Source organism: Hylaeus anthracinus, unplaced genomic scaffold (assembly GCF_026225885.1).
Source record: "Hylaeus anthracinus isolate JK02 unplaced genomic scaffold, UHH_iyHylAnth1.0_haploid 12000, whole genome shotgun sequence".
NCBI classification, from domain to species: Eukaryota; Metazoa; Arthropoda; class Insecta; order Hymenoptera; family Colletidae; genus Hylaeus; species Hylaeus anthracinus.
Window position 1 is genome coordinate 9,468,973 of NW_026534347.1, and position 25,966 is coordinate 9,494,938.

At 39.3% G+C, this 25,966-nt stretch overlaps 1 protein-coding gene across 2 annotated transcripts in view; it reads right to left on the bottom strand.

Moving 5' to 3' along the window:
- LOC128890146 (FH1/FH2 domain-containing protein 3) overlaps positions 1-25,966 on the bottom strand; it is a 256,606-nt gene that overhangs the window by 161,900 nt on the left and 68,740 nt on the right. For both annotated transcript variants that reach the window (XM_054148384.1, XM_054148383.1), the window contains exon 2: positions 9,281-9,390. In XM_054148384.1, the coding sequence (XP_054004359.1) occupies positions 9,281-9,390 (110 nt within the window). The remainder of the gene's footprint in view (positions 1-9,280; positions 9,391-25,966) is intronic.

The following is a 25,966-nucleotide window of genomic DNA, read 5'->3' on the forward strand; positions in this document are numbered from 1 at the left end:
AACTAGTTCTACTAGAGAAATTAATCAACTCGCCAGGAACATTAGCGTAATGTTCTATGCCGAGTTTGGTGAAAGTTTCCAGATATGTAGAGCAGATACTCTTCATCTCGGCGAGGAGCATCTTCAGAGTATTAACGACGCACGGAAATTTCTGTAGAACTGCTTTTCAATGCAATTTCTATCGAAATTTATACAAATAATAAGACCTTGTTCAATTGATTTTGATATATTAAGAAGAAAGCATAGAATATGTAACTGATCTATCGTAATTGGGAAAAATCAAAGCCAAATACGTTTTTCTTACATGGAGTTCGTGAGATGACAATAAATTACGTATAAATATAATTTTGTAGGTGTCAATAATTGGAAGATTATCTAGCCAATATCTGTCAAGATTAGCATTGTTCAGCATGACTAACAATTTTGAGAATACAAATATTTTGAATTCATTTTTGTTAATTCATATATTTAACCTGCTAGTCATCTGCAGACTCGTCACCTGAAAAATTGAGAAGCAAATATCATTTCAAAGATATCTGTTCAGAAACTCCAAAGTGCTCGCGTCGATAGGTGTTCTAAGCAAAAATAGGTGTTCTATCAAATGCTCCAGAATATGACCATAAATAGAAAAATTAAGAAATCAAGAACGAACACCTTAATAAATTAGAAAATCAATCATCGCCATTATCCTCGAAAATCATGCCAGAAGTTCACTCGACAAACAAATCCCTCACACAGTCTTCGCACCCTTGTACCAGATAAAATGGAAAATTGCAGGGCCGTGCCCGCATACGACGGCGCCTAGTTCCCATGTCAAGTCGTTTGTCGCAACTCCGCGCATCTCTCCCACAACGATTCCCCGTTCTACAAGAATTTTCCGCACGGAAAATTGCGGACACGATCCTAACGATGAGTCGCGCGATGAAAATCAGCGATCTTCGAGGACGGTAGCCCCGCATGAGTAACGAGTCGTTTATCTCCGCGCTAATGCCACGCGGTGGTCCACCCACGCGCTCGACCATTGGACGCTCGCTCGCGATTACCTTTGGCCGAAGCCACCGTGTTTCGCGAAAAGTAATTCCGCCGTGCGGTTTCGCCGGGTGTCAGGGTTCCGCGCACAAAGAGACGGACTTTCCGCGGTAACAAATTGTTCACTGGCGTGGTCGCGCCGCCACCCACCGTGACGCGGGACTGAATCAACGCTGGAGTTTCTCTTGAAAGCGCTTCCAGGGACCATAGACGCGAGGCTGAGCGTTTAGAAAGCAGCTTTGAAGCTTTTTTTATTTTCGGTGAATAGAATCGGTGGATGTTTATGGATGGAGGAATTTGATTGGCAAGTATTTCGTGGTAGTCGTTGGAAGCTGGTGAAACTGATTGGTGGAAGGAAGAATATATTAGGCTGTACAAAAATTTCGTGCCAATTTTTCAGAAAAAGTCAAAGTGACAATTTATCTTTAAATGCTTGAAAAATATATTCGCTCCAATTCACTCATGGTACGTGCCCTTTAATTCGAGAACAACCATAAGAAATTTAAAAAAGAAAACATGTTATACTTTGCAATATAACAAATTCTAAAATTACGATTAAAGAAATGAAATATTTAGGAGTCCAGCAATATAACTTTCCAAAGTTCTGGCACCGATCCCAGCAAGTCTGAACAAGTAGGATCGAGTTAGAGAGGATTGGAGCGGGTTATAGTTGATCTTAGCGGATAGGAATGGGTTTCATCTTGAGCAAAGCCAACTCCAAGCTACGGTGTATGCAATTCCCCTGTCTACATGTCAAACTCCTTGTCTATCCATCGAAAGTTTACACAACGTTTTCGTTCGGTTCCAACTTCGTACCATACGAGACACGACACCGTGTTTCCAATAATTTCTAACACGTTTGCAGTTCCTAACATTGCTCCACGAAAGCTTCGATCCATTGCAAAGACGGCTCTTAGTCTCTATTCGATCTTACCCTTTCATCTATTCGAATGAAAAGAAGGATTCAAACTATCTCAGGTGAGGTCTCTTCTATGAAAAATGCAGATCTTGATTCATAAAACTTTCGCCATTCTAAAAGAAAAGAAGGGTTTCATATCCAGATTGTTACAAGGCGGGATTCGTATAAATAAAATAACAGAATTTAAAATTGAAAGCTGGAATTCAAGCTTGAAATTTAAGGTGATAAGAGGGGGTTCAGCCTGTTGTAAAACGAGAGGTTTTATTAATAATGTCAAAACTTAAAATCAAAACCTTTTGGAAGTTGCTAGTTTTATTAATATTAGGTTATCCGAAAAGTTTCTTTCGTGAGTTGCATTCAATTATTTTCTGTGCCAGTGTTTATATAAATAGACAATCTAATTTCTTAGACATTGATGCTGTAACAGTATGAAGCGAAATGAATCGTACAGAATTCAGTAATGTAACATTAAACATAAAATATTGTGTATATATTAATTACTAATAAAACGAAAGAAACTTTTAGGCCTAATAATAATAATTTTAGAACTTAATATCAAAAACGTTAGGAGTTGCTAGTTCGACCTAAGGAAAATGTGACTAGAGCTTCCTACCTATCAGCTTCTCTGGTCTTCGTTAAATCCGTTAATAAGTTAACGATCTTACAGCGACAGACGACAGAAACTCAAGTTCGTTGCGGTTAGATTGCACGTCGAGATAAATGTAATTAATTAACCCATCGTGACCTTGGATTTTCCACTTCTCCGTGGATCTACTTACACGCGGTGCGAGCAACCACCGCCGTTGCGTTCTTACCTATTCACGCGAGATTGATCGCCATAATTTTCACCGTGTAGCATTGCGCGTGCACCTACCGGCGTCCTAGAATTTCGCGGCAATTTATTCCCATGCGTCGCGAACGAAGCGACGGGTGAAAACTGTCTGGAACTTATGACAGGGCTCTAGAGACGTTGTACTCCGAAACGTTGTGCCTCTTCAACGTTCCAAACCTACGACTTGGAATCCTTTCCGTTCTAAACCTATACAATACTGTCTCCATGTCGATAAAAACATTCCAGGTCGACGAATGTACGAGGGAGCATTATTGAAAAGGACTGGAGGAATTTTTCTGATGGAAGTACGCAAGAAAAAGTCTGTGCAAAATTTGATCGACAATTGCGTAAGTCGAGATTACCCAAGAATATTCACACGAATATTATTCATTATGGCTGACACTTGCCCACACCGTTTGATAAACTTTATACTGGTTTGCAGGAACGATGGGAGAGAAAATTGAGAAGTTCAGACGCAAAGTCGATTAGTGGCTTATCGAGATGTCCAAGTCTATTAAACTGGTTGATAGATGTTACAGGTTGGAAAGTGTCAGGGAATTTTAGCCTGATAAAGGATGGATGATATATAAGATGTGACTGCAAAATCGTACCATTATTTGATTAAACGTTCTAGCACGAAGCTAAACATTGCTGCGTTTGTATTTTCTAATTTCGTGCCTGATCACTTTCGCAATCTTGTTGTTTTGTGTCTTGCAACTGATTGTGTCACAAGTAAAATTAAACAGCCGATTTCCACGGCATTTTGGCACTAAATCCTCTGACGATGATGCACGAATTTATAATCCCAGCTGAGTGTCGAGAAGATTACAAATTGGATGTTTGTAAGCGACTTATAATTTGGTCAATGAACATTTACACAGAGTGGAAAAGAATTTGATCAATCATATTTGTTCACAATTATTTTCACAGTTTTTAGCTCTATGCAATTAGTTTCATACTATTTGTATAAAGAATATTTCATAATATTCCAACCCCTTGTCATAGACACGATATTTTATTCTGAGTACAACGTCTGATTAGATATAGTTTCACATAAAATTTGAAACTAATGGTATTAAAGAAGCACTTAAAATATTGTTACAGGAAGCTACAGGTAAATAGGTATTGGATACGAGACAAACAAAGCACCTCATCTCAATAGAAAGTCTCCTTTGTATCTGCAAACTCCGGACTTTCACCAATTCTTCGAACAATTGTAGGCGGACATAGTGCAAAACGTAATAAATTTCAAATTGAAGTCGAAGTATCAGTGCTGATTTAAACGAAGTAGAGAAACTCAATGGAGAAGTAAGACAATAGGTAAAATATTGATGTAACATGTTGTGATGGGCCTGGAACAATTAGATATTGATGATATCTCGCGGTTAGGTTAATAATAGCATATACCTGGGAGCCATTCTACCGCAAATATACTTCATTTTATTTCTCTACATTAATTATATCTCTTCTGCCATCTTTTTTCCTTCTTCACTCAATCCTCTTGAACTTTCTATTCGCGAATAACCAATTCCATTCAACTTCCTATACAATAGTTTCAATTTTAAAATAAAATGAGAAACTTATAAAAAATGTTTAAAATCGTATTAACAAAATTCACATTCATACTTTTTCCAGGAAAAGATTATACATAGGTTTTATATACAAATAAACAGTAGATGTTCATCATACACATAGGTGTATGGACTGTTTTATTTTCAGTAGTTATGCATCATTTTTTCCTTGATAAATCAATAACAATAAATAAATCAATCAATGTCATAATATATTACAGGACGTTACACGTTTTTAAATAAATATCATTGCTACTATGTATTCAAGTTTGTCTATACATATACTGAAATTTCAACATTCAACCACATGTGACAAATCCCAATCAACTAGAGACACTTGAAAGATACTCTTTTGCCCAGTAGAAAAATTCAAAAGCAAGAATGCCAAGATCCAATCCCAAAAAATCTTTCACTCATCCCTATTATGTATTCAAATTTACATATATAATATAATTCCAACATTCGGCTCCACCTATTAAACTCCAATCAACCGTAGACCCCTGAAATGCACTCTCTTGTAAAATAAAAAAATTCAGAACCACGAATATCAACCCTCAACCTCCAACCCCCAGAAATCAGCTCACCGAAGACCGATTCCAGCCCACCTACGCGACGCCCTATATTCAGAGGCCGGCTCCCATCGCCGGGAATTACACATCGCGTGGAACCGCACGCCAGCCTTATCACTCGATTCAAAAAGCGTCGATACGAGCCACCCGAACGCGTCGTGCGACGAATACAAAATAGAAACGGAGCAGAAAGAATTCCTTCGCGCCGTTTGCACGCCCGCGGAGGCTGTTCGAGGTGGGTTGTTCCCGCGAAAGAGGAAGAAAATGGGGAATCGGTGGAGGTTATCGACGCGTCCGTGAAGCGTGTACGGCATCACGGTCGCCCGACAAATTTCACCTAGCGGAGCCAATATCGGGGGACTGGAAAATCCGTGGCGCGCGTTTCCATTTCGACGAGGCGAGTTCACGAGTCGTGTCGCTGGCTCCGACCGGTGTTCGTGGCCACGGCTGAATAGCGAGAAAAAAATCGGACCAGCTCGGTCGTTGTATCGCGCGTCCAACCGAGCGTACAGCCGAACAGAGAATGGAAAAGGGGGGCGAGCGCGGTAAACGTATGACGTCGTTTTGCGGTTCGTGGAAATTCCGGGGTTTCAAATATTGGAACGAATACCCCTGCGCAAACATTTGTTTAACCTCGGTTTGCCCTCGTCTGGTGCGTGACTCCCATTCCTCATCTTTCGACGATCGTCCATGCTACCCTTGAGACGTGATAGGCATCGAACTTGTATTATTATCATTGCGAACACTGGTGAACAAGAATCAAGGATTCAGATTCAGTGTAATCGCCGATGGATATTGAAATTATAAACATGTATCTACTAATGGATTATTGTCTCCTCTGATAATTCCAAGACATTTTGACATTTCAGAGTGATGCCAACAGTTATCAATATTGTTATTAGTCATCAGACACACAATACGATTAAGGCTTACCTATACGTCATCCTATGAAAAAACTACAATTACGTTACGAAATATCATGCGATAGGATGTGATCTGAAAGTTATGTTTTCAATATAATTAATTCCAACCTTCTCGAACCTAAATAATATCACTAAATGATAATTTCCACTGAATTCCTATAAATAAGAAAATACAACAGAAAAATATAGCGTTGTAAAAATTATAAAATATAATCGATCCATAGCAGGTTTGAACAGATCCAAGCGAATCGAGGCGAGTAGAAGCAAATTGCAGCTTCGAGCATATTAAAAGGACCCCCAGCGAATTACGGAGCCCATAAGAGCGGATTCGGGCGCCACGAAAAGGGCTATAGCAGTATACTCGAGCAAGCGAACGTGTCAGAGTGGATCCCAGCGAATTCCAACCGGTCCCTACAGGTCCTACAGGGTCGGGGCGAGTTACAGCAAGTCCGCGCGAATTGGAGCGGTTCCAGCCGCTCCGTAGAGGCAATAACGCAGTGGAAATCAATATAACGTGAACAGCACACAGAGAACACGACCGAGAAAACAAGGAAATGGTAACCTCGTTTGTTGACGCGGACACCAACGCGGACACCAACGCGGGATAAGCTCTAAAATCCAGGCAACTATCGAGCGAAGTGGTCCAGCCGGGAACTTTTCAAACTTAAACAAACGAAAATTCTTCATACGCGAGGAAAATTCTTCCGCTGAACGTATCCCTCGGTCTCAGTCGCGGACTTGGGGAAAACTTTGTTGTACTCCCCCAAAAATGCAAGAGTGGCCATTTTTTTTTTTATACCGTACCGTATTTCCGTAACCGCTGGAACTTCGCAAGAAAGTGCAATTTCCACGGGAGCAGGAAGCTTGCGTTGGGAAAAAGAGGGAACTTCGTGAACAATATATTGCTTTGAATGATAAAGTACGAAAGAATTCTTTTCTTTAAGGAGTTTAGGTGGTAAAATGTTTATGTGTGATTTGATTTGGTAGTGAGTTAAATTCGGATGTATTGGCTACCAAGGTAATAGTATTATAATAATGCAAATGGTGAGTTGATTATAGATTAATTTTATTTTGTAGAATTTAATTTTGTAACATTACCAAATTCACGAATCCTATCCAGATTTATTTTGACGTGGGGGCCATCGTGTTAATATAATGATTGAAAGACAGTGATCGACACTTTGGTCGTTTTAATTCGCGACGAATGAGATTCACTGGTCGGAGCCTGCGAGCGAGTCAACGGAGAATCGCGGTTCGCGCACGCAGTTGCATAAGTTTCGCTCGACGAGAACACGGACCCGTGGGATGTAATTTTCATCCAATGAGTAATTCATATCGGTTCGGCCCGAGAAGGGAGTCGGTCCCTCGCGAGAACAGACACAATAAACGCGATGAGTCTTTCGCGTCTTTCAGCGGCCATTGTGCTGCGAGTGAGCGGCCGCGTAGGCTCAATGGAAGCGGGAAATCAATGAAAACTCGAAAAAAAGAAGAGAATCGCGCGATAGAAATTCTTTCTTGTTTTGTTCTTTGGTTACTTTGAACGGTATCTATTGATATTCGATATTTATTGATCCTTAGGACAATTCTTATTGCTGTGCATGATAGAGAAAGAGACACGAGAACATCGCGTATCAATGATAGTAGCAAGAAGGTTCGTTCATAAATTCTTTATTGAATTGATTATGAATGATAGTATGTATTCTAAATTTATGAATTTATTGTTTATTCTTCATGCTCAAGAAAACTATGAATTAAGTAGTTTTCTAGATACATAGTAAGACGAATTCATATACTTTTTGAGTGATTTGTTTGTGAATGAAAGTATGTATTGTAAAATTCTTGACATGATTCATTTATCCTTAGTTCTATAGGCAACTGTAAATTAAATCAGTAATTTTCTTGGTACACGGTAAAAACATTTAATATAACCTTTACTCAACTGAATGATGAATGTACGAATTATTATTTCTACTGAAAGAACAACTATAATAGCTTGGGATTGCAAGGGATACAAGAAGAACATTACTGCCGTAGAATAAGAAATTCAATAAGAAACATAAGTAGGAAAGTCGAGGAAAAGTAAAATGATGAAAAAGAAAAGAAAATAATAGATACGTAATGCTTCCAGCCACTAACCCTCTCTCGCGGTGATATCGACGAACTCGATTCGGTCTTAACGCGAATCCGATACGAGAATTCAGCTTCAATGCTTTCCGGTTTCCCAGGAAAAATCAGCTTCTTATCTGTTAGGAGTATTGCTGTGAAACCCATGGCGAATTGAATTTCGTACACTCTGATTCCGTGTGAAATTTTAGAAAATTCTTAGAAGGGTATCTAGTAGGTATGTTGTTCAAAGTATGTACAATAACATTTTTTTAATAGGTGGATCATTTTGAACTTTAGATTTATTAAAAAATAACTGCATTGAATTCTTTGCGAAGAAGAATTTTATATAGTCTCACCAAAAGTGTTATACGCCTGTCTTTTTTACTTGAAATTTATTATAAAGTAAATAACGAAAAATATTTATGAAATCCTATCTGATTTGTAGAGAATAATTATGATTATGTACGTTTCAACTAATAGTATACTAGCTTAGATCACTTTAGACTATTCTTTTAGTAATCTTAATTATCCATGAACTTATATGAATGTGTACTATTCTTTTAGGAATTCCACTTTGAAACTTCAAGTCGATTTATCCAAAGTCTCCATAACAATCTCTGAAAAAAGGCTAACACCTCAATTGAATTCTTTATAAACTACCAACGACGTTTCTTAAACAAGCTTCTTCGAGTTAGGTATACAGAAATCCATAATGGAACTGTTCTACATACACTCGGATTAATTATCGAAATTGCAGGGTATAAACAGCAAGAAAATTCGTTAAACTTGACACGCAAGTTCGCAAGACTCTAACTCCGCCTATACTCGTATGATACCTTTTCATCCCTGGACTTACTGGAACACGCTTCCGAAGTTTGGTCATATATCTTAGGAATGGTTCCCTGTATAATTCAGTTGTCCCAACGCAGAAGAGGTAAAGTACATAGAATCCCAGGGGATCAAAGGTAAGAGGAGACGAGGCTCAGAGTTTCCAATTCATCTCGCCACGCCGCAGACAAAATACAATGGGACACATATTAATACGGTCACCCACTATTTTGGCCGTAAGTTCCCGTCTTTGAATGCAATTGTCTAAAATTTCTTATGATACTGTGCTATGCGCAAGCGTCATACGCTTTTTAATGTAAATAGTAATTTAGCATTTTAATGGAAGTGACACGATAGAAAAGATTCATAATTAATCTCTGCCATTTTCGAGGATTTTCATTCGGTAAATGGCATAATAAAAATTGAAAAGATATTCGTGTTTCTATTATATATCGAGAAGTAACGATTCTTATTGATGATATTAGATTTGGTGCAAGACTTACTTTGTTTGGAAGCCCTCGAATTCTTCTTGCTGCTCATTGATGGAGGCCTCGAGGTCCAGGTAAGCGCCGTAGTCGCCGTCCTTGTACAGCTGCAACGCCGTATCGTCCAGCTGCGATACAAATAGCGAATGAGATGTATGTATATATTTCTGTAAAGAATTCGTTGCCTTAAAATAGCTTTCAAGTTTTACGTGCGGTCGTAAACTACGATATTTTTATCTCACGCTAAAGAGCAAATTTGGTAGGCTGAGGAACGATAATGCTCAACGTCGCACGACATCAAGATAATGAGGATTACGTAATGGGGATTTGGAACATGATGGAAGCTGTGTTAAGCAACAAATAAAGTTCCAGTGCTTCGTCGGAACTCTGCTTTTAATATGTAGCACATTCGCCTTAATGTCACTCATCTCTGCCCTCACGGGACCTTGACTATTAATGTACCGTATATCTTTCTCACCTGACAGCCGCTTTCATACAATGCAGCACAACCATGCATACCTCAAAATTTATTGCAAATTTTCGAGGCTGATTTAACCCACCATGTTTCTTACAAAAGAAACAGGCGAAACTTTCTTCCTTCGTATCTGTCGTTCGTTCGAAGAAAGGTGCTGAGAACTCGTATATCTTTTATTTCTATTTTTTTTTTTTTTCAAGAATTGAACAACCGTGAATAATTATTCGCGTTGAAGACGGTTTTTTATGTCGCGCATACTGGAAACGAAAATCGCGAAAACCTCCTGCATTTGTCGCCTAATTTTAAACTCCTGCCACTTCGCGAGCTAGTCCGATCCAGCATGACGGAAACTGCGTAGCGAGAACGGGAAACTCTTCGCGTCGCGTTCATTGCTCGAGGATTTAAACGCTTCCTGATTTGCTCCTCTCGAGCTCCTCCTTGGCTGCGAATATACCCGTGAAGAGGTCTTTAAAGTGTTGTGTAAATGTTCACACTCGTTGCGGCTTAGTTTTTCAGCCGCGCCGAGCGTTCTTGAAACGTTTGCGTCGTTCCGAGAAAATGTAGAAAAAGATACTCGAAATTCTTCTAGGTGATCGTGCTTCCCTTTATTAGTCAAGATTTCATGTATTCATGGTACATGTATAACATATCTCATAAATATTTTTCAATTTGCAATTTGCAATTTGCATTTTTCAATTTGCAAATATAATTATAACTATTACAATTATATCGCAATAATTATATTAAATTCCTGTTTGAGCTCCATCATCGGAGCCAATCGAAATATTGCGTTAAATAAACGTTTGTACGATTTCTACAGTATCAGGATAATGAATTGCCTGTGAATTTTTTGCTTAGTTTCGAAATATCCGTTAGGGCGACCGGATTGAATAATTTTTTCACATCGAGCAGTCCCACGGTTTGCGAGGAATGAGTTCAACGCACTTATAGGTCGTCTTGCGGGTCAACAATTCGGGCTAATGCGGCTAATCTGCTAAATTTATCTGCGGATCATTTGGTCCACATACGCCAGTTTCCATGTACTCGAGATGATAATCTCTTGATCCGGAATCAGGTGGTCCGCGCTAGATATACAACGTTAAGCCTATGATTGCGTGATCAAAGTGATCCGAAAATAGAACGTAGGCAGACCGTGGGTCGCGAAAGCAATTTAATTATTGCCCTGTGCATGTAATTATACTCCGTTCTCCATATTTATTAGGACTCCATTTTGATACGTGGCTCCTGTAAGTTCCTGTACAGTTGCTATATTTCCTTTTGCATAGTGTATTAAAGAAAAATGAATTGATGTATAAGAAAAATTGTATCTGCATTTATAATTATATACTACTCTCTTTGCATAATGAGGTATCACTTTTAAATATATAGTAGCTGCAAAGGTTTACATCAATCATATTTTCTTTTTTTTTGCACAGTGTGTTACAGAAAGAAAACATGAAAATAATAGCTAATAAACTGAAAACAAAGAGATTAAAGAGAAAATACTCTGAGACAATCTGGAGGCTATGGGCGAAGACTAAATGCCGCTTTGAAAATAGTGGAGCAACCTAGAACGCCATATTTACAAATGCATTTCGAGTGTCGTCGCTGGAAAAGTTACTTTCCGCTCTTTAATTGAAAATTATGCCATGACGATGAAAATCTCTATAAAAATCCATATCACTTGTGTTTCGTTAAAAACAATAAAATCTTCAATTTCCCCTCGGAGAAACCTTTGCACTGTTCAAATTGGCCATGTCGATAGTTTTATTCTCAAGTAGCGCGCATAAAGGGAGGAGAATCGTGCGTGTCGTTCAGCGACAGAAAGACGCTGGGCGAGCAGAGAAGGGAACGTGGCTGACCCATATTTCTAAAAATCACCAAGCTTCAAAATAGTCCGCCGCCGGCGAAGTAAGTGCCGGTTATAATGCACGCGCGTGCTGGCCCGAGCGGCTGACTGCATTTCTCTGGTTTCTAGGCGTCCTGCATTCGGTGGAAAGCGATTTGCCTTACGTAATCCACGTGTCGGGGCTGCATCGTGTACGATCTCTGGCCTTCAAGCCCGTGACGAAATTGGTCAACCGGAAGAGAACGCGTGTTCGCGTACTGTGCGCGAGGGACACGGTGGCTGCACCAGTCTCGAGCCGAGAACAATAGCGTTTCTGGCTCCTTTTTGGCCACTCGAAAAGCCGGTTGACGAATCAAGGAAGTCTATTTTCTTCTGGATGAATTTTCATAAAGGCTTGGAGAAGTAAGACTTCGTCACAAAGTGGCCTTCTTGAACAAGTAATCCTGAAAGGAAATGGTTCCTTTCCTTTAAGGAAATGGTTGGAGGATCGTAGAAATTAGGCATGATTGTGGAAATCGTAATTTTACTTGGAAATGTCATTTTGATCATTTTCGATTTTTCGGGGGAAGCTATGGAGCTATATGCTTGTATCATTAACAGATTCGCGAATGCTTCACTTTTTAGAGTTAAGTTCGTTGAAAATTCTGACTGCGAGTGTGGTTGTCCAGAGCAAGATCTCTACCATAAATTATGTAAAGTCGGATATTATCCTCCATATACAGTGAATGCTTTTCTGTACAAGCCTCTCGTTCAACCGCTGCTAATTATTTACAAATTTCTGAAAAACGATTGTGTATATCCTTAATGATAAGCCTATTATTCTTGATAATATTATTATTATTGATTCATGTTTTGTACTCTTTTTCAAAATTGTTTTGTCGTATTGTATTGTATTTCATATATTATAATGTAAATCTATATATGTACTGATAATATGCACAGCTACGTGCATATTGCTAATAATCCCGTAGGGGGTTTGATAGCTTTAATAAAAAAGAAAAGAAAAAACAGATTCGCGACCCTTGACGTGAACACACGTCACTTCAAATTCTATTTCCTGTTATGAAAAAATTATGAAGATTTATCTTCGCTCTAACGATAGAAAAAAGCGTTTTGCTTTGAGCCCCAAGATTTAATACAGATGTGTGATCTAGGTTATTATTTGGATAATAAAAAGTGATATTAAATTTGTTGTTTTAAAAAGAAAATTTACGATCTTCTTACTGAAAAGGCTATATAATATAAATATAAACTTATCCCTTGAGTAATTGCAATCAATTTGAACTAAGAGACGTCTCGTAGTTGGCAGTGAGTGGGTTGATTTAATACGTACTGTTGAAGTATTCACACGTGGCTTCGATCGTTATCAATAAATTTTATTAGGTGAACAAGTCCATGTCGATTTTATTAAACGAACTAATCTGTATAAGTAAGAAATTACGAATGCAAAACCATTAAGGAACGTTATGAATGTAAATTCATTGGAAGGAATTTCTAACTAATGGAACTAAAGAATTCAGTGTTTGAATAGCATTTACATGATATTTATGTCGAATGAAACAGTCGTATCGAAGAATAGGTTTCTTTGCCCTTAATACCACGTAACAGGGGAACGGTGTCAATGCGCGCTCTTACGTGTGATTTTGTTCAATACTAATTGAAAACTTCCATCTGAATGAATCTAATAATAGCTGCTAATAATAAATATTCAAGACTGATTAGTGCCTACTAACGATGCTTTACGTAATGCTTTATAAACTGAAAACAAAAAACTAAAAAGTGGAGGTTGAAAAGACTTTTAAATAGTTTACCCCCATTATTTTGAAATAAATCCATTTGTCTAATTAGGTGTTAATTTCGTGTAACAAAAATCGAAGGGGATGTGTTTTCAAAAGCCAGTCTCCAGTTATACAATTTACATAAATTTATTCTGTTCAATGAATTCGATGTTAAATTCTCATTTATTGGCATTCATCCCTGTTTGAAATTTTCTACAATTTACTGTCATTCAAACTTACCCTCTATTCAAACATCCCAAGAGATAAAGTCTACTTTCCTTCATTTTTTCATTCATAATACTGATAGATGATTCTCTTCTGGGGCGCACGCGAAATACTTGGTCCATTTAAACGTTGTCAAATCACCCATCGGACGTCGAAACGACGGTCAAGCGACGTATGTTGACGCAACGCGCATCGCGTCGACTCCTACTAGCGTAAACGCCGTCGGTGGAGCTAGTTGACCGAGGCTTCTCCTTTCTCGAGTCCCACCACGATTTTCCCTCGGTGACGTTTGCACTGCGCCATTCTACTTCCTATCCTTAAGGGACCATGTTGTTTGCCGAAAGCCGTTTGAACAAGTAGCAAACATTCCGACTGGGACGCCACTTTTGATTCGCATAATCGACCCTTCTTGTGTGAGAGATAAGGGAAACGTTATAATGTCACCTTTCGGAACAGAGAATATTTGACGGAAATATTTTACCAATTTATGAAAAGTTACTGACATAATATATGAACCGTTGTTAATATTAGGATGGCAGAAACAGTAGAATATTTCCTCTCATTTATTTTCAAATTTAACCAAAAATTTCTTCAGTCTTCTTCCAAGTTAAAAACAAAAGCCTCGCTTGTTTAATCTTATTTTACTACAGAAATATGCCATGATAAACCTCTAGGGATGTGCGGGATCCCGGTCGGGACGGGAATTCCTCCCGGGATCGGGATGGAATCCCGAGAATTTCAAAATCCCGAATACATCCGAGATTCCCGTGAATTTCCGGGATCCCGAAACCATTCGGGATTACCGAGAATCTCGAGATCCCGTAAATGTTCGGGATTCCCGGGAATTTCGAAATCCCGTACATTCGAATTGCTGACATTTTCAAGAATAACAACACTTTCGAAAATCCCAGATATTATTCTATATCGCGTACATTGTCGGGAATCCCGAACATTTTCGAGATCCCGTACATTCTCGGGAATCCCGGATTTTTGCGGGATCTCGTGTATCCTCGGGATTCCCGAATCAACTCGGGATCCCGGACATTTTACGGGAATCCCGAATATTTTACGGGAATCCCGCACACCCCTATAAACATCGCCAAAAAATACAATGAATTTTCGTAAACCTACATAAATATACCCCTATCACACAAAAGCTCTGACAGAAACGAATTAAAAACTTTCAAAGGAAACCTAAAATCCTGAAGATCCTCCCTCCAAACTCAAGATCTCTCCAGTAATGACTCAACCCAGATCTAACTGGTCCCCTCGAACTTAAAGGCACGTGCTCAGGCCAACATAGCTATCACGCGATTTGTCGCGACTTTCTGAAGTATATAGATTAAAATTCAACGCGGTGGGTCTTCGAAGATTTGAAGCAAGTCCCGCGGGACGAGATAAACGAAACCTGGGGAGGCCTCCCGAGACAATTAACCGAGACTACGATAGCCCCGGACACGGCGTTCCGCTCGACTGTGCGAAACTTTCACGACCGCCTCCTTTTTGTTCGCCGTCACCTGCTACGAGCCCGTGCACGCGATGGAATAACGCATTACGGACCCATTCACGGAAAGACACGGTCCCCTCCACCGTGACCGATCGATAGGAACGAGATAACGTCGGCCTAAGTATCGGAAATGGTCTTATCCAGCCTGGGAGCTATTTGACCAGGAAAGAGTTACAATGGAGAGCGAAACGCGGTCAAGTGAGTGGTTATCAGTGCTTACAGGAGGAACAGGAGAGACTTTAATGATCGTGTGTCTTTGACTTGCTAAGAAACACTTGTCAGATCCTAATTAGGTTGGGCTATTTACACGACTGATGAATTTAAATGGCTTGTTGTGGTACGATTGGGTGTCGAGTCGGATCCTTTTCGCTTTGTGACCGTCGTTTGTACTGTGATTCACGATCTATGTCTAAATTAGGGGTTGAAGATTGTTTTCTTTTAATTATATTGCTCCAAACCAAGGAAAATTGATTTTATTGCTGGTTGATATGGATGTGATTATAGAGTGAACTGTGAGAAAAGTATTAAAAGAAAATTAATAAAATGGCGACATTTTAGACTTAAATGTTTGATATTTACAAATTCATATTTTTACAGCTTCGGATAGAGAATTGAGATTTAAATTTATGTCTGACATTCTAACTAAATCTAACATTTCTAAATACAATTTAGTAGAAATATTTTAAAACCCTTAAGCTAGAAGAGTACATATAAATAAAATTCTATTTTTTGACTCAGGAAGAAAGGGCTTTCCCTAAAATCCATCCTTATGTCTAACAATTGAGAACTGTAACTAATTCTAACATTTCTAAATACAATTTAGTAGAAATATTTTTAAAACCTTAAGCTAGAAGAGTACATATAAATAAAATTCTATTTTTTGACTCAGGAAGGACAATTGAGAACAAGCGCTCCCAAAGACACTTGCCCTCATTATTTCGTCCAACCACTTTGTCCCGGCGATCTTCCTAACAGAGTATCCCCTAAACAACACTCGATGGCTGATTGACGCACACAACCGTCGTTTCCACCGTTGCGTCGACGCCGCGCATGAAATATGCTGTTCATCAATCACTCTCGCATCCTGGGTTAATTATTGAAAGCCGTTCGAGTCCTCCTCCACGTAAACCTTGAGTGGATTTACGTAAGAGGGAGTTAACTCGATGCGGAGCAATTATACATGGAAATACAGGAATATCGATTTCCCTGCTGGCATTGTCTCGTGGTGTTCCACCAGCGACAACTCCGTCGGATTTTGTCAGCAATTAGTCCAAGTTACGATTCGACGCTGGGAGAGGTAACTTCCGCTCTTGGGGAGGTTACATCGCTCGGAAGTGGATAACTGAATTTCAGGTGAATAGTAATTGCATTTTAACGAACTTGGCCAGACAGTGGTCGAATGAGGATAGTCGGTTAACGGTGTGGTAGCATGGTTGCAAAATCATAGCTTAACGTGAAGCAGCATCTGGTCACCTCGAGAGTTATAATACTTGGGGAATATTGCATTGTCTAATACTGACCGTGCTTACAAATTATATTGGGTTGCGTGGAATCTCCGTGTCGACTTTTGGTAGGTTGGTACAGGTCTGAATATATCGGACTGGTTGAAAAGAAATAACATGTGTGCATCCCTTAAAAAGTGAAAAGGTTGTAGAATGTACCTTTTAATTTTTCTTAAAAATTGGCACGGACTTCCTGGACGACCCAGTATTATATATCGAGTGAGTGGGTAGTGAGTGTGATACAACAATCTAAGAGAAAGAATTCTTGGAAAATTCTTTCAGGAAATTTGATTAGAACTTTGATATATGATATTGTCTTATAGAGGCATCTGGTAGCTATGCACACTTGACTATACATTGTTTTGTTTGGATATTAAGTGGAATTTATTAACTGATTCGTAGTCCACTTACAGTGCATAATTCTTTTTAAAAGCACTCAGTTATTAACAATGCTGGTTCGATAAGTTACTCATGTTTTGGATGTCTTTTTTTTAAATTTTAAACATCCAAGAAATAATACCTTTCAAATTGAAACAATAATTGAAATTGATGTAATAAAGGATTCATGTGTCCCTAGAAGATCAACCTACGCGTTTAGCAGAGCATTCCTTTCAACTATGTCGCTAAAATGTAGCTTCGGGAGGCGCACAATTAGTCTTGCTCGCGGCTCGAAAAAGGAATTTGAATTTGAAACGACTGCGAACGGACGGATGATTCCTAAAACGTTTCACGAGTATCGCATTTAACACGCTCGAATGCCTATGTGGGCGGCACGTGGGCACGCATACACGTTCCCTTTCTGCGGCGATGAACGCTAAAGGAAGACGTCTTACAGCTGTCGCAAGATCGCGAAAGAGAAAGTAATCGCTTAACAATAACGACGCTGCATCCCTCGAATGCATTCCACGACCCGCAAGTGCAACAAAAGCAGAGAGAATTAAAAATAACGTTGAAGGTACACCAACGAAAGCAAGAACGAAGACAATGTACTTCTGAATGCCTTGTACAGGGTTCGGCACTTGAAACAGGTCACCTGAATAATTTCAGGCAAGTTGGAGTTGCGTGAAAGGAGTTTGTTTAAATGAAACTATTTTTATGCAAACAAAATTTATTTCATTCATTTTCTTCTATCGTTGAAAAAAGTCTATTTGCGGTGTTTCGAATATTTTTGTATAAATAGAATTTAACACCACAATTAGGCAGCATCGATAGCGATTCGCGAATCGCAAAAAAATATAGCAAAACCAACAAAGCCTTCGAAAGGCCACTCAGCAAACCGCGGACTCGTGCGGTGGAACAAAAACCACTGCCCAAACGTGGGAACCGATAGGGTTGAATCCGAACTCGGGAGATTCGATAGTGTTAACCTTGGACTCGTGAAACACGATAGGGACCATTCTGGACTTGCAGAACATGACAGATAATATGCTGCCAGCCATGGGAACCGACGGGGAAAATCCTGAACGCGTTTGACTCGACAGAAGTGACCATCAGACTTCTGAGATGCGATTAGGACGTCCTCGAACCCCTGACAAGTGATGTTATTTATTTTAATTCGATATCGATCTCTGAAATTTCGAGACTGTCACGAGTTTATAGAGATGCATTTGCCATATTATATTTAAATCATTTTAGTCTCTGTAGCAAAAAAAAAAAACAACAGTCGAACAATGGAATTTAATCAATGGAAAGAAGTTTTTAGTTGCATTTTAATTTTCTCAATCGCTAGACCATAATGGCTGACCTCGTTGAATCGTTTCCTTACAGACAATTGGAAATATCAAAGCTCTGTCACGCGAAAAGTAATGAAACACTTTTTCCTCGAGCTTCACAGACCCTTGCCGCGTTTATTTACAGATCGTTCGTTCGGATCGTTAGCGATGGCTTTCATTGCGATGGCTACCGCAGTAACTCGTCTTTTCTCGCGAAAAGAAGCGTCGAAAGGGCGTGCCGCTTTGGCGGTTGCGTTTGTCCGATCTCGATGAGAAAATCGCGAACTGCGTTGCCTGTAATCATCTCTAATAACGGACGGGAAGCTGGTGTGACTAGTTGCGGTGATCATCAGATTCTTAGAATCTGGAACGCATTGAACGACTTGTCCGTAGTATTGTTCGGTACCTACAATTTCACTTGCGTCTGACAAAAAAGGAATAGATTGGACGTCGATCTTATTGCTTCGACCTTTGCTGCACCATCAACGGTCACCGGGGCGTCTCGTTGATTAGTTTCAAGGAAGGAGAAGAATAGTTAGGACATCTGTATTGCAATTGTTGATAATGAAGACACTGAGTTGCCTGAAAATGAATCCTAGCTAAGGTAATTCGTGAAGATTGTTGGAGATGTGAGAAATTGAACGCAGAGAAGTGGATTTATATATTTTTGTAGTTGTACACATCCTCATAGATTTCCCCGTATTTCCACTTGCCATAAATGGATAAATATACTCAGTCTATTCATCATTGTTTAATTTACCCACACTAATATTAAACAAAAAACCATGGCACCTATTGGCTTTGCAATAATAGGATTGCATTGAATTTAAAAACTCAAAGAGACAGAGATGACAATATAAATAATAATCAATTTTTAAAAATAGAGAAAGAGAGAATATTAAGCAATACAAATTGTAATATGTACTGATTGATTTAATTTACAATGTATTTGTCAATATGCTCAGGAATGAGCATATTGCTAATAATCCCGTAAGGGGTTCAATAGCGTAATAAATAAAAAAAAAAGCAATACAAATGAATTCTATAAGTTTACATATTCTACTGCTCACGTTGTGGTGTTTGCGAGCCAATTGTGTTTGTTAATAACCTTGCTAATAACCTATTTTAAGTATTATTTTTTAAGTCAATTTTTCCGTGACCTCTATCGTTTGTTAAACATTCGACCACGCGACAAATCGTGTGTTTTCCACGAAGATGATCCCACGGATGTCTAATTTTATCGTCCACCGAGACGTAAAAGGCAAAAGAAACGTAACCGGCTAACGATGTCAGAGTAATCGACAATGCGACGCGAATCGAGTTCTCGGCACCGTTCAATCATTCATGCGGTAAACAGGTTCCATTCAAGTCAAAACCGAGCTCGCCATTCTTCGTCGCTCCGCGGTACAAAAATCGAGGGGTATTTATGCAAGTCGGTGCGTGCTCCTGTATCTCGAGGAGTCGCCCTTCCTGCAGGTGCTACACGAAAGAGAAACGGGAGAGAAACGGGAACGGAGAACCAGAGTGTAGCCACTCGTGATCGAAAGACGGGTTCCGTAAAAATAATCGCCAAGTCCGAAACTTGGTTTCTTTGCGGGGGTCGGTTAATGAAAATAGTAACTGGCGGTGATAACTGAATTATTGGTTACGAATATTAGGTGTAGAAATTAATTCCAGTTCTATCCCATGTAGAAAATAGTAACGAAATCTCCATAATATTCAAGTCCCGAACTGGCTTTAATATGGAACCCATAATATGATTCTCCCGGATACATCCCTAAAAGGTCCCGACATGGCAATTACAGGTTTCTATTTTAAAATATAATCAGGGCTGGATAGGTGAATCATTGTAGGACCCGGTGGGGTTTAAACAAGGTACTCAATGATTTCCACAATAATTTTAAACAAGGACTTGATGGGTTAAGCACTATTACAAACTATTCGTAAGATTTGGATAAAAAAATGTGTACAGTGTCTTATTTATGTACATATTGAGTAAAAGTATCAATAAAAAGAAAAACATTCATCGTTTGCCCGAAAACAATTATTAAAAATACACCCTCGTACCGCGCGCGCGCACTGTGGTATTTATAAATATAAATATTCCATGCCAACTACGTTACATAATAAATTGTTAAATAAACATTTATAATAATAATTGATTATATATTCGTGAGTCATTATTGGTAAGACATTTTTCAAAATTCCTATTTTTTATTTAAATATTTCTGATTTACATGCAATGAGGGTGTGTCCAGGGCTATTGTAAGGGTGTTTCAGAGGCCCGACAGGGCTATAATCGGGATTAAAACGGGAAATAATAAGGCCCTGAGAAACCATCCTTTAATGGCTCCGTTTAAAAAAACATGACAATCCCTTATGCCGCCTTACGGGAACTGAACGGGCTTCCTAAATAGGCCCCGAAATTAATTCGAGACAATTAACTTGGGCCTTTACGAATCCCTAACAAAATTTCCACACGGGATCTTGTTCCCCCCACTCTTGATTCAAAAACCCTTCGAACCTATTACATTTTCTCAAGTCAGCTTGAGTACCAGTTAATTCCTAAGCCGACGTTCAACCGCTATATCGGTTTCAATCACAGTATCGGTACGAGTATCAGATTATTTCTAAGTCGACATTCAACCGCTGTATCAGTTTCGATCACTGTATCATCAATACCAGCTCATTTCTACATCGACATTCGAACTCTATCTCGGTACCGGTTCATTTCTATGCGAATCAAGAGCAGTCCAAAGCGTTGGGAGCCTCCGATATCGTAATTAAAATATAATTCGGAGTGCAAATCGTTAACAGTGTTTACGTTCGAATCTTCTGGTTACGTCAGCACAACCCACTAACACATGATCCAAAAATCCCAATTTCGATTAGGAATGTACCGCGGCCGTTTTTCCTTCCCCTGGACTCTCCAATTAGAGCTTCGTCGCGCAGTATCAACTCCCGTCCAGTCTTCGTTTCCTTTGGCCCGCTGCCTTTCGGCTTTTCCGCTCCCATCCGCGTGCTAGAAACACACGAAGAGTAGCAGCCTCCGCGATACGAAACAGTGGCCGAGGAAAGAGAGAGAAAAGTCCAGGTGCGAGCGAGAAAAGGAAGTGGTTGAAGAGGAACTCTCGAGATGAGATGCCATGCCTCTCGAGCCTGTGTTCTTTATCGCGCAAGAACCTGTGAAGTAGGAACAAAGGGATTTCCTCGTGGTAAGAATCCTCTCTTCGGTCGTAATACTCGAGAGAAAGACGGAAGGGTGGAAGAGTGGCTGGACGGACGTTTCTAGGATATTATTCCTACTGCTGTCTCCGTTTCGTCCTTTTCGCACCGTTCCTCCTCTGTTTGATGTCGGCCATATCGACCTCTCATATCGACATTCTCGCATGCCCACGAACCTTAACGCTTGACAAATATTTACGGAAGGTTCGCGATCCTTGAATCTTGCTTATGGTTAATTCAAGGGTGGCAGGGTTTTCGTCTGCCTTTTACGTTCGGATGGAGGATGTCCTGGTGATAACTTGTCTCGCGTGAGAGAAATTACGCGAATCATGTAAGATATTTAAGGATTTCAGGGCTTGATTCTTCGTGGATGAGAATTATAAAGAGTGCAAGGTTGTGTACTTTGGATAAATGAATCACTGAACAGTGCATGCTGATATCGGTATCCAAAGGACACGATTTACAATCTTAAAGACCAAGGGACGTCGAATTTAAAATCTATACTATACGAAGTCAGGATGGGGTTTACACCTGAGCAATCGGTCGTACGACGAAGAAGCGTGTTCCGTGGCCGAAAACGAAACGTTCGACGGTGGTCTGGGGGAGATACTTCCAGGAGGACCGCTTTTAACGCGCTGCTTTTTAACCGACTGCCCGAACGTGAGATGTTTATATAGTCGAAACGGGCTGACCGCCGAAACGACGAGTTTTTCGGCCAGCCGTGTCCTTGAGGATCGATCATGCACTTCGGGGACACCGGTAGCCAGTTCAAGGACCCTCGTGATTTCCAGAAATTAAGGATGAATTAAGGTTCTCGTTTGATCAGTTCGGAAAATCGATATTTTTCAAAATTTGAAGCTCACGTTACACTATATAGAGCCAAATAAAATCTCTATATTTATTATATAAATAAAATTTGTTAATGAATATAATTATTCAGTGCGTATCCTTTTAATACATGAATAAAAACATTGTTTTAGAATATGATTTCGTCATGAGATAACTTTCAAAATTTGAGCTTGCGAATTTTGTATCGATCGACCGCAGATGTTCTCGACCACGCCTGGCGGAATTTTAATAATTTCACCGGATACTATCGCGTCACGAACAGCAGATAACGATCCTGAAACTTCGAGTTTAATTTGAGAATAATTTGGCTCGTTTGGGATTCAATGGGAATACGAATTCAGTAGAGCACGCGTGAACAATCGAAAATTTCGATTTGGACTGTGTCGAGTATTTTTATCGTAAACGAGATTGAAAGTTTATTGTCGGCATATTTCAATTTAGAACAGTTTCATTTTAGGACAGATACAAATCTTGTGTGTGGGATGTCACAGAATTATATAGATTTTTCAATAGGATACGATAGATCGGCAGAAGTTTGACCGACGCGAGCAGTTGTAGCCGCCGATTTAATTAATGAGCCATTGACGGTCGGTGAAGCGTGGCGATGACGTAACGAGTCGCGTCTATTACAACCGACTACGTTACAAAATCGTTACAAAGTGCTGACCGTATTCCCGATCCGACTTGAACTTTCAAACGTACCAAATAATGAATAGATTGTCGCGAATACGATTGAACTTTCTTCGGTATCAGAGAAACTTCTGTCTCGTTAGAATCGAGGAGAGAGTGGATTGATGAGATCCAGCATTTACGTAAGCAACGATGCAATTTTGTTCTTCGAAGCGCCATTGTTCGATATCTCATGGAACATCGAATCGATGAATAGGTAATTAAAAAGTTTGGCTTGGGCTTTTAAAAATTCTAATTGAATTCGTTCGTGGTTCATTAACCACAAAATTTACTACATTGTTAGACAGTAGTGTCTATCCTAAAGGATGATATACAAATATTTTTCGAAGAAATATATATGGAAAATGTAGAAAATGAAAATAAAGGGAAATATCGTTTGAAAGAACATTTGAAAGAACATTTGAAAAAAAATTTGAAACATGTGGGTAATAAAAGAAACAAATAAAATTAATATATATTATTTGATAAATCAAACATAATAATATTCAAGCCTTTTAATTTATAAATTTATATCTGATGAATATATTTTTAAAATTGTCTAAAACCTCGTTGTCTATTAAATGACTTTCTCCTCCAACAAAAGAATTTCCCAAATGTCCTACATAGGTGAAAACATTGAACTGATTGCAAAAGAATCGGCTGATAGGATTCTCGAAGCGTCCCAAGAAGATCCTTTAGATGATTAATGGTTAACAATGAGCTCATTTTGATCATTGACTGCTCCTTTTATAACATTTAGCAATTCTTTCAAAGCGAACATGCGATCAGCCGATTTAGCATCTCACTTTTGAAGTTCGTAGGAGGAAAAGAGAATCGGTCGATCGGATTATTCGCAACTGGGATTCAAACCCGGATCTGTCGCTTGATGGTCGGCCGCTTTAATCAATTAAGCTAATCCAGGCCATCGACAAATCCAGCCGATCTTCTTGGTTTCCTAATTCACAATGGCAGCCATTTATAAAATAAAACAACTGATGATTTACGTGGCTGGATTACATGAGTATTATAATAGAAGAATAACATTACCAATTAGAAATTTCAGCACGTATATGTTAAAAAAGTTATTTTATATTTTTCTCTGGTCCGTATCTAAGTATAGTTTAATAATATAGTTTAGTTATAATGTAGTTTAGTGTTAGTTTTTTTCTAAGTATCCCATTGTTCTAATAAAAACTATTTTAGAATGATAAAATAAGAAATGTAACAACTTCATTTTTCTGTACTCTGTACTATATTTGTATTCGTATCCTATATGTCTGTTAAATGAATTTTTCAAAATTAAATGATAGGTTTGATGTTTGCAAATATATATATATTTCATTATAAATAACTTGTACCGCGGATGATATAGTTATCTATTATATTCGCAATTTTATTCCACGTCTAAAATAACAATTACAATTTACCAATAACATAAAAGTAGACTATACAGTTTAGTGGATTGCAAATAATTAAGTGAATGCGATAAATTGGAAGCGTCGATCGCTGGATTAGAATCATTTACCTTAACGCCCGAGAGGAAAATGGGATTGAAAATGGATAAAAACGCAGAACAACGTCGTAAATGGCCGCGTATCGAGCGTGGAAGCCCCGTCTCGACCAGGCGTAAAGGCGCAATCATAATCCACGCGCCGCGTTCTACCGCGGATCGTGTGTCAAGAAACATAAGATGAGTCGGTCAGGCTTTATAATCCCAAAGCACCGGTAGCAAGACGTCGATTTGCAGCGACGAGAGATTTATTTATCTCTCGTCCGAGAAGGGAAAATCCGACGACTTTCACGCGCAAGAAATCGTATTCCTCGATGACAATAAAATGCCACCGTCCGTAAATCGCGTGTGAACGATGAACCTTTCTAACTTGGGACGTTTCCCTATTATCCACGTCGTTCGCCTCGATAGCTAGAGGGAAGAATGAAACGTCGAATTTTCATACAAGTTGGATCGACACGGTCAATATATCCTCTCAAAGTGTCGCGTTTTCTCCCTCTCGTAATGTCGCAATGCCATTGTCACTGTCATCAAGAATTGCGGCGTTATATAAGACACAACTTAGATTTCTACTAATTCCTACTAAAAATTTGTTTTTCGATATATAGTCAGTTCCATAAGTATTTGTGCGATCTATGTTGATTGAAGAAATCCCTTCCCTTCAAAGACTAGAACAAAATATATAATAAAATAATATTTTTAACGTGCTTAAATTTCTGCTTGTTAATATTATTTTCCTGTCTTCCGAAGCATGTCTTCCCTCGTTAGTATAGAAAGTATTCGTGACTTGAATGCGCTCCCTTTAAACCGAACGTATAAAAAGAAAACCTTGGAACTCAGGGTGGATGCCTTTCAATAGACACTAATTCGACACCAGTTTGAATTATGAGCGTTCCCTTCTGAACGAGCAAAGCGTGAAATTCGGGGCGAGTCTTTGGAGGTCTTCAATAATCGATACCGTGATCCGAAAACTTCACGCCCGGCGGCTGTTGATCGACAAGCTCGTACGCTTTGCGTCGCATGCGAGGCAGAGAATTCCTGGAACTAAACAGGCGTTCCGCACCTGGTGCTCACAATTTGGGTGGCCAAATAGCCGTCTCGCTTGAGAAGAAACTTTTACCCGACTCGTGTCCTAGCGCGCTTCGTTTCCGCCAACGATATCTGTCGCGAATCATTGCTGGAATTCGCAAAAACTTCCTCGACAGTGTGAACTTCTCCGGGGAGAAAATTCAGCAAGAAGAAACACGTCTGTTTAGCGCAGTAATTTTCACAAACTTTTTTTGGAGGGCGCCGTCCCCTCGAAATGAGAAGGGAAATTCTGGGTACGGGGTAGCTGGAGGATCTTGATTATTGGAGGGCATCGGGGCTGAAATTCGTGCAATAATCGGGATGGCTGATTGGCG